General features: G+C 46.4%; 1 protein-coding gene across 2 annotated transcripts in view; it reads right to left on the bottom strand.

Annotated features, from left to right (window-relative positions):
- The window catches only part of Arhgef3 (Rho guanine nucleotide exchange factor 3), a 300,793-nt gene that overhangs the window by 228,319 nt on the left and 62,114 nt on the right, over positions 1–10,360 (bottom strand). Inside the window, exon 1 of one of the 2 annotated variants that reach the window (XM_004631622.2) lies at positions 2,338–2,493. The exons of the other annotated variant lie outside the window; for it this stretch is intronic. Within the exon in view, the coding sequence (XP_004631679.1) occupies positions 2,338–2,388 (51 nt within the window). The 5' untranslated portion in view covers positions 2,389–2,493. Of the gene's footprint in view, positions 1–2,337; positions 2,494–10,360 lie in introns of those variants that run through there. 2 annotated transcript variants of the gene reach the window in all.

Genomic DNA, 10,360 nt, shown 5'->3' with positions numbered 1-10,360 from the left:
AAAAAAAAAAAAAAAAAAGCTAGCCAGCCGATTTCACATGGAGTTCAGTGGTGGTCCTTGGCAAAGGTGGGCTTGACTGAAATCACTTGTGAAGTCATCAGAGTTTGAAATCAGGAAGATGTGAAGACAAGTTTTCACTTTTTGCATGAGATAGCTACATATCACAGGCTCCAGCGGAGCTAAAAGTGGGCAGAGAGACAGCATCACTGGTAGGGAAACTGGGACTAGAGGAAGAAGAGAGTGGTCATAGATGCCCCTTACTTAGGTGCCAACTGAACACACCCGGCATCCACCAAAACGGAATTATGTGACACAAGAGCAGAAAGCAAATGCTCGCTGCAGATGCATGCAGTATGGATTCAGGAAGGCCTGAATATAGATTAAACCATCACATAGCACCCGATAGCAAAGAGTCATCTTTTTTTAATTATTTATTTATTTATTTATTTTTTGGTGGAACCGGGGATTGAACTTGGGCCCTTGTGCTTGCCAGGGAAGCGCTTATTCCACTGAGCCATCTCCCCGGCCCCCTAAGAGTCATTTCTGGATCCATTCTGCCTGGTTTTGATGTCTGATTCACTAGCTAGCTGGTGACCTAGTTAGTACAAATTATCTGCTCTGTACCTCACTTTTTGCCATATGCAAATTGGGAATAATAATAATAATAGCAATAATAATAATAGCCAAGGGTTGACCAGATAGCTCAGAGGACTAAAGCGCCTGCTTAGGTAGGAGCAGGGACTGGGATTGGACCCACCCCCAGGGCGCACTGAGAGGGCAATTGAGACTGGGCGTGGTGGCACCACCTGTAATCCCAGCGCTTGGGATGCTGAAAACAGGAGAATCACTACAAGTCCACTCTACATGGTGAGCCCCTGTAGACCCTATAGCAAATACATTAAAAAAAAAAAAAAAAGACAGTGACCAAGGGACCAATATTGGTAAAGCTATGAAGAATATGGACTCTAGGTGGGAATCTAAAATGGTACAGGCACTGTGGAAAATGGCACGGCTGACCCTTAAAAATTAAAACTTATGGTCCAGCAATGGCACTCTTGGGCATATAACCCACAAAACTGAAAAAGACATCTGTACACCAAGTTCACAGCAACATTGTGTACGACAGCTAAACATGGAAATAACCCAAGGGCCCACTGGGGAATGAACGGAGGAGCAAAACTGTACACATGAAGAAAGGAATACCAGCCTTGGAAAAGCGGGTGTCCTGCCACGTGGCACATCAGGACCCCTTGAGGATGTTAGGCGAAGTGAAATAAGCCAGTTACAAAGAGACAAACACTGATTCAATCTGTAAGAAACACTCAGTCAAAATCAAAGACAACATACCATGGTGGTGACTGGGCTGGAGGAGGGGGAACAGCAAAGCCCTAACGGTTACAGAGTTTCAGTTTTGTAAGAGGAAAACAGTTACGGAGATGAATGATACAGGTGGTTGTACAGTGTTAGCAAAGTACTTCATAGCCCCGAACTATACACTTAAAATGGCTAAGATGGCACATTGACTGTTGTGTGACTTTTATCACAATAAAAGGAACTGGCAGGTCTATGTGTCCTGTGGGACAGTTGGATCCAGGATTAGAAAAGCAGACAAAATTGTAGGTATTTCCTTTAAAAAGCAGGTCTGACTTATCCGAAACTTCAACACTCCCCCTCATGCAAATAAAACAAATACATCTCCAGCCACTTCTCCCAAAATAAGCCAAGCCCAGCAATGCCACTCTGCAGAAGACGCCCTAGCGCCCTGTGGCTATCTCACTTCATCTTCCCATGGATAAGCTCATTCTCAACACCAAAATCATATTAAGGAAACCTAAAAAGGAGTTGTTCCAGGGGAATGAACTCCCCCAACCCTCCCTAGCCATTTTCTCATACAAAGAAAAGAATATACTCTTGGAAATCCACTTGGTGAATAAACAACTACGTCGAAACAGAAGATGGATGCAAATCTTCTTCTCTCTTCCCCATCCCATGAATCAAAGGTCCTCTGAGAAAATTAAAATGGTATCACCATTGAGCAGAGAGAACAGCCCTCGCCCCCTGCTGTCCTCCAATCACAGAGCGGGAGGAGGCAGGGTCTGTGCCATGCACCATCACAACCACGCATGGCACGCTGTGGTCTCCAACACAACCCCACGGCTCCTTCCTGATTCAGGCTAATGTGAGGCAGGAATCTGGCTCCATCATCCAGGTCTTTTTAACAGCAGCCCACAGCGAGTTCCTTGAGGAGAAAAAAGACCATTGTCCCTTCCCACGTCTCAGCTCCTGGCCAGGGTGGGAGCCACAGCCCACACCCCTGGCTCAGCAGCAGCCACTTACCTGTGCCGGGACAAAGAAGCAGCACCACACCATGGGGCACCCTGTCCGCATCCACCCCACGTCCCAGCCCCTAACAGCAGCGGAGCTCTGCAGATGGGATTCTCCGAGCAGAGCCAAGCATGGTTTCCCTGAAGGAACTCCTCCCCACCACTTGGGCTGCATGACAGGAAGTGACAGGGGCCATCGGTTATAAGTGTCAGAAGCAGAGAGCTGCCCCAGCCCCAGGCTCCCCACCTCCAGCAGTTTCCTCGCCTGCCTGCTGGAGCTGCTCTCTTACAGCACTCTGCCTTTTTCAGCCAAAGGCACACCAGAATCTCAGTTTCTGCTGCCAATTCCCAGCCTAGAAGAAGCAAATATTGCTCGTGTGGTCCCCACCTAATAACTTCCAGCAGCTCTGGAGGATGTGATGCCTAACATCTGGAGCTTTGCAGACCCAAATATTGGGGTGCAATGGATAGACAGGGAAGCATTACTAGGGGAAGGGGTTCTGGGAGAACTCTGGGTGTTCAAAAAGGAATCAACAGTCCCTTGAATTTCACCCAGAATCAGAAGCCCTACCCAGGATATAGAGCACACACTGGGTCCCAATTTAAAAGCAACTATACACCCACACCCATCCGTTCCTTTCTTTTTCCTTACACAAATCCGGCATCTTCCTTTTAGAGCCCTTTCAAAAGAGCTGCTTCTAGAAACCTCCCTTTTGGCTTTTGTCAAGGACCACAAGAGGGCTTCCTGCTCTCCTTGGAGTTATTATGGAAGTGACTCAAGGCTGACATTTCTCATCCTATGGACTGGGGCTCTCCTCAGAACAAACACTTTATCCCAGCTCCCTGTGTTTACAAAACCCACGCCCCAGGGTGAGGCAGATGGTCCCACAGTGACCTACAGAGCTCTGGGCCCACAGTAACCCAGGTCCTTGTTCTCCCCACACAGCGGGCTCCAGCCCAGGGAGCCCCAACTCTCTGAAAATTACTCCAGAGTACTGTTCTCTGCCTGCCTGTCTGCCTGGCCCCCCACCACACACCCACACCCGTTTCTATCTTTAATGGTACTAGGATTGAACTCAGAGCCTTTTTTGTACTGAGTTATATTGCCAGTCCTTTGTTATTTTTTTATTATGAGAGAAGATCTTTCTAAGTCACTGGTTGTCCAGGTTGGGTTTGAACTTACAATCCTCCTGGCCTTAGATCCTAGAATGCTGGGATTACACTCAACTACTGTTTTCTTTTTCTTTTTCAGTTCTCTAATGGGGTAGAATTTGATTTTCAAAACTCTGCTGGGGGCGGGGGGGTGGTGAGATAGCTCAGTGGACTAAAACGCCTGCTTAGGCAAGCGCAGGGACTGTGGTTCAATCCCTGGCACCGCATGCCACGCCAGTCCCGCCTCCCTCCCGCGTGCACTGCACAGGCCAGGGTACAGGAGTAGTGGCACATGCTTATTATAATCCCAGCGCTGGGGAAGCTGAAGCAGGAGGATCACCACAAGTCTGAGCTGCGCACTGAGACCTGTAACAGTCAAATACATTTATTTCTTTCCTTTTTTTTTTCAGGCTCAGTCTGCGCTGAGGGTGTGGCATGTGGTGCCCGGGATTGAACAACAGTCCCTGAGCTTGCCTAAGCTTGCCTAAGCAGGCGCTTTAGATCACTGAGCTATCTCAATGGCCCCAAATACATTACAAAAAAAAAAAAAAAAAAACCAAAAACAAACCTTCTGCCTGATTGCAACATTTAGCTGCAAAGATTTCATTAGGTTTTTTTCCTGAGGCTTTTTTGTAAATGCTCAGACTGTGAAGGGTTTTCTTTTTTCTCAGCCCTCAGTAGACTCTGGACCTAGGAAACACAGCAGGTTCATTTGGACAACAAGCATGTGGCCCAAAGGACAGTCAATCACAGCCTTGACTTTAGTGCTTACAAGAAGGTTGACTCACCCCATCCATGCCAAAAGGAATTTGCAAAAAGTGCTGAGGGAGCCAGGAAATAATAGAGTGTGCCACACGCATTTTTTCATGGGGACAAAGTCTGAGCAAGAGGCACAGGGTAGTGCTCAGAGGGATGCTATAGACTGAAGACCAGGCAAGGGTCACAGCAGAGAGGTGCAGAACCGCAGGGGGCTTTGAAAAAAAAGGCAAATACTTGGAGAGGTCTGGGGCTGCACTGGCGGGCTTGGGTTTATTTTGAGGGGTAAGAGGGGGGTCACACCTGTCTGGACAAACAAGGAAGTGAAATCATTGTGAGAAGACTCCTGTTTTTCAGGAGAGCATCTGGTCACCTTGAGTGGGCACCCAGGAAATGCTTAGAAATGTGTGCTGAATCACAGAGCTACACCCACAGTTTCAGATCATCTTGGAGATTTCCACCTTCCCGCCCCACAAAGCGAGGAGGCTGAACAGTGCTAGAGGGGACAAACACCAGGCATTGTAAGGTTTCCCACTATAGCCTGTAGCCCAGGAAGGGCTCTAGATTTAATAGATCAACCAACAACCTGAGATTACACACTTGGGGAGCTAATGAGGACCACCAGTCCTTGGGGACCCTGGTAAGGTTATTTAAGCCCTACTCCTCTTCTCCAGGAAGACCTGCAAAGGAACCACTTCAAAGAGCTCCAGTGGCCTGTGGCTGCGGGGAGTCCCCAAGGGAAATGTAAAATGACCAGAGCACACAGCAGTATGTTTCCTTGGAGAGCCGGGCACAGTCACATCTATAGCTCCTAGAATGATTCAACCTCATCCGGGGCCTCTGATTGAATAGGAAAGAAGAACTGAAACCTGTGGGCTGCAGCACTTCACCGAAGAGGTGAAACCTGGGTGGGCTCCAAGGTAGGGCGCCGCAAGGGGTGAGGGGAGACAGCCCAGCCTGAAGACAGGAAGGAAAGACAGCGCACGGCCTCTTCCTCTACCACTGCTCTCTTTCTGACCAGAAACAAGAACTCTAGTAATGAAACGGGTCCATTAAGGCAGCACCTCAAGAGGGATATTTCAGTCAGAAGATTGTGTGTGACCTGCAATGTTCAAGTCCATGTGGAGTTGCCGAATGGGAGCTCATAAAGCAATTGTTGTTTTCTCTCTTGGCATCTGGGAAACAAAGAAGGATTCAAATATGTTTTTTCTACCTTTTTTAAAAAATATATTTTAAAAGTAATACAGCATCATGGTAATACAAACAAACTCCACAGAAGAACATGAAGTTAAAAAGTGACCTTCTCAGAGGCCCTACCTAGCACCAGAGGCCCTGAGGTCAGAGCCAGACATAGTCAAGCAGTCCTCAACCCAAGTGCCTTGAGGATCAGGGGGCAGATTCTGAACACAAAGGCTCACGGGCACTGGGGCACCACTAGCATGTTTGCTTTAGCTCGGTACCAACTCGTTGGGCCATAAAGGCCTACTGGCCCAGGCTGACCAGACATTGTAGTTTTTCTCAAGAGACACCTAAAATTTCAGGTTTTATGTAAAGTCTACTAATTTTTCAATGCCAGCAACTATTCATTATTGGAGTAAATATTGTACGTGGCAACAATACAGTGCTGGCTGGGTAAGGGCCAAGGGTCACCAGCTTGGCACCTCTGGTGGTCATCCTTCCAGATGCTTCCTTTTGTCTAAATGCACAGAAGATTGGCTGTGATATCTTGTTTTCTTCTTCTTTTAAAATGGAATGATATCGCTGGGCCTGCCATGCCGGGGCATGATGAGAGGGTGATTGAGACTGGGCGTGGTGGCACATGCCTGTAATCCCAGCTCTTGGGAGGCTGTAAATAGATGGATCACTATGAGTCCGATCTAGTAGTGAGACCCTGAATACCCTGTAGACTCTTCCCTAGAAGTACTAAATAAATAAATTAAATTAAATGGGATTACAGGGTCTGGTGAGATAGCTCAGTGGTCTAAAACCCCTGTTTAGGCAAGCTTAGGCAAAACACAAGGTCCAGGGTTTGATCCCTGGCATCACATGCTGGGCCAGCCCTGCCCCCAGGGTGGGCCAAGCCGGCCACAAAAAAATAAAAAAAATTTAAAAAAGTAAAATGAAATGATAACATTATTCAACCACTTGCATTTTCCACTTAATATCAGGGCAACTTCCATGTCATACACATTTTTAACATCTTGCTGCAGTGGCATAGAAGAACCTGAACTCCCGTGGCCCTGCCCTGTGGACGTTCCTGCCCTGTGGACTGACGTTCTGCAAACAAGAAAGGTGCATTGAAATGCCGCCTCTCGCTGCTACTCTTTCCTCTCACTGCTGCCGGTGCAGGGAATCTGACTCGCGACCAAAGTGCACACATGCGCAGATATTAAAACACTGGGAAGCTGCAACTCCCAAAACCGTACTGGAGACTGCAGATTTCTGATGCTCTAATTTGAGCTCTCATCATGTATTTTTCCATTTGATTCTTACACTTGTCTCAAAGGAGACTTAAAAATATTATTTCCACTTTGCAGATTGTCAAAAACTAAGACAGCTGGACAAGGAGGTGCATGTCCATCATCCCAGGATGTTGGGAGGCTGAAGCTAGAGGGTCGCAAATTCAAGCCCACCTGGGGCAACTTAGTGCAAAGCTGTCTCAAGATAAAAAGCTGAGCAGGGGCTGGCAATGTAGATCAGTACAAAAGTCCTCGGTTCATTCCCCAGTACCACACCAAAGCAAGCCAATCCAAAAAAAAAAAACCCCTAAAACGAAAACGCAAACCTTGAGACCCCAAAAAGTGGCCTGGCACGAGGCCCGGAAGCAGTGAGCTCACTCTGGAGGAGGGAAGCCAGTCTAGAGCACTCTCTCTAGCTACCTGCACTACAGCCTCAGAACAGCCAGCGAGAATCGCCCTCTGAAATGGTCAAGACTCTGACAACATTGGGCCCAAGCCGCTGGAAAAGACAGGGACGGTGAACCAGGAGACAACTCACTTGCCTTTTAGAAAGAAAAGGGGGAGAGATGGAGCTCAGCGAGAAGGTCCTGGTGTATCTCCAGGACCAAAAAGACAGAAAGAAAAACAGAAAAACCAATGATGAAACTGTGGGGGCCTAAGTTCTCACAGTACAACATTTCCCTTTCAGTGGGTGGAGCTGAATCATGTCTTTGTATGTGGGAAACTACCTGCGCAGCTCCTACAGTGAGGAGCCTGGCCCCCGTGCGCCTACTCCCAGTTAAATACCCAAATTAGCGACCACCTCTCACCAGACTCTAAATGAGGACCAAATGCATCAAAATAAGGACCTGCTTTAGATGTCAGCCAACCCTCTGTGGCATCTCTGGAGCTAAGTGCTATATTTCTTGTGTTGTTACTCTGCCCTGCTGACGGCATTTCCTGTTAGCAATTTCTTCAGCAAAGATACTATAAGGAACATATTCATGAAGACTCAGAATTTCATTAGCAGAAAACAAAATGGTTAGATTTCGAAAGAATTCTTTCTTCATTAGAAGTTAGTATGGAGGGGGGCCGGGGAGATGGCTCAGTGGAATAAGCGCTTCCCTGGCAAGTGCAAGGGCCTGAGTTCAATCCCTGGTTCCGAAAAAAAAAAAAAAAAAAAAAGAAGAAGAAGAAGTTAGTATGGAATGGTGGCTCTTTTCCTTTGATTTTCATTTTGGTTCTCAAATCTCTTTCCTAGTTGTACCTAAGAACCTGTAGATGTCACAAAACAACTTAAGAGTTGGAAAAGATTCTCAAGGTCCTTAAGTATTTTCCATCTGATGTTTGAAATTTTTAATAATTCTGCAAGCTGAGTTGAAAACAATAAATGAAACTCTCTCAGTAGAAACAGCCAGGGACGTGCCATTGATGCCCACAGTCTGGGACTCTGAGGCAGGAGAATCACACGTTCAGGCTCGAGCTGGGCAACTTATGCAGCAAGACACTGTTCCAAAATAAAAAGTATAAAGGGCTGGGATGTAGCTCAGTGAAGTTTGCAGGTTCAATCCCCAGTGCTCAAAAAAGGAAGGGGGAATAGTGACAGAGGCCAGATTAGGGCAGTGTATCGCCTACTGATTTAACCAAGGTTCTACCTTGGAAACGTGTGATTTCAAAAATCTTCAGATTCTGAAGCCGTGTGTGTGTGTGTGTGTGTGTGTGTGTGTGTGTGTGTGTGTGTGTGTATTTAAGACAGGGTCTCGCTATGCAGTTCAGGCCGACCTTGAACTCACTTTGTAGCCCAGGCTGGCCTCAAGCTCACAGCGACCCTTCTGACTTCAAAGGCTCTTTGCAAATTTCAGAGAAGCATATAAAAACCAAAACTTTTATGCTGTGGCTGAGAGAGTACACACAAAACCATTCTGTGGTGTCACTGGGTTGGCAGAGAGGCGTAACACAGGCAAGACAGTGAGAAAAGGAACGCGCTCCCTAGGAGGGCCTGGGGCTCTACGGCTGGACACACATGTGCCCTGAGTCAGCGCTGAAAGCACAGCTCATCCAAGCAAAACTCTGAACGACTGCTCTGCCCCTGCCCAAGAGGGAGGGGCAGACGCCACCCCATGCCAGGCCCTGCAGGACACAGGGTGGTTTAACTCAAGAGGGGCTGACCAACTGAAAATGTTGACACACTGTGGAGTCCTGCTTAATATCCCAGCTCAATAAGATTACAGAGTGATGAGAAGAATGTGGGAGCAGACCTGGCTGCCCAAGGTCAAGAATGAAGAAACACAAGTCTTCATCAGCTTCCACACAAGAACTAAACATAAATGGCATATGAGCAGAGAAGCCTCCGCCGACCTCTACCCAGGGCTAGTCTGGAGAGCTTATCTTGCTGGTTCTGTTTTGAGCAATGGCTTGTGCACTGTATTTTTCTCTCTAAACAAATCTGGACTTTAATAACCGAATCCTTCATATGATTTTGGCAACTGATACATAAACAAATATTTTAAAAAGTGAACTTGAAAAACCCTTCACTGTCTCTGGTGAAGCCTGTGAAGGGTGGTGTGGGCCAGGCTTGTCCTTTACCTCCTCAGAGGTGGCCCGAGCACTGCTACAAGGCGGTTGGCTGCTGGAGAAGAGCCCCTGGCGTTTCTTTCTTGGAAATAGGAGCCTGCGGGGCTGGCAAGAGACTCTGAGGTCCCTTCCTTATTCTGCCAGTTAGAAGTGAAACTGCTGTGGGTTGCTGACCTCTGCCCAACTCTTAGGAAGAAAAAGGGTCTAAAAACTGATTAGCTGATACCTATCAGCCAGAGAACTTCCTTCCACGGAAATGAGACATAACTGTTTGGCTTTACACTTTCCAGAGTGTTGAGGAGTGGAAAGTCCGAGATGGGGGCAGGAGTGGCAGTTCAGATGCTCAACCTGCTACTCAGGATGATTTTAACAAGCGATTTGCTCATGTCAACAAAACAACACGCAGAAGTTCTGAGCTAATATACATAAGAAAAGAAAAATTCAATTTTATTTAGAAGTTTCTTATTATTTTGACTCTAGGTATCTCTTTAAGGATAACTGTGGGTGGACAATAAACACTAAATTAGTATCTGTGATGCCTGACTCTGCCACTTACTAGTCCAATGACCTGGTAAGTCACTTCACATCCTCACCCTTAAAACAAGGAAGGATTCCTGCCTAATTTATACATAGTTAACCACTTATTAGACCAATTATTTAAAAACAGAATGACCAAAAATTGCATATTTTTTCATTAATTTTCTAAGACCATTATCAGGAAATATAAAAATGGCAATTTTATCAAATTTATTCAATACAGTAATCAACTGGTTGAAATGACATGTGCCCAAGAGACGCTCAGGACAGCCAGGACACAAACAAATGCACTGCCTGAGTGATGCTCAGGCCAACAGTTAAGAGGTTAAAGAAAGAACACATGATGGGACGATCAGGGTCCCTATACTATTTTCTAATAGGTTAAATGTTTCCTTAATAAAAGTTTTTTAAAAGATAGAAGCAAAATACTTATCTTTTTTTCAAAGAGGAAGTTTCTTTTTTATTGTTATTATTTTTTAATTTTATATATTTAGTACAGGGTCTACAGGGTCTCACTATGCAGATCGGACTCATAGTGCTTCTCCTGTTTTCAGCCTCCTAGGCGCTGGGATTACAGGC

The sequence above is a fragment of the Octodon degus genome, unplaced genomic scaffold (assembly GCF_000260255.1).
Source record: "Octodon degus isolate 3935 unplaced genomic scaffold, OctDeg1.0 scaffold00043, whole genome shotgun sequence".
NCBI lineage: Eukaryota > Metazoa > Chordata > Mammalia > Rodentia > Octodontidae > Octodon > Octodon degus.
This window is presented reverse-complemented; position numbering and strand designations above follow the sequence as displayed.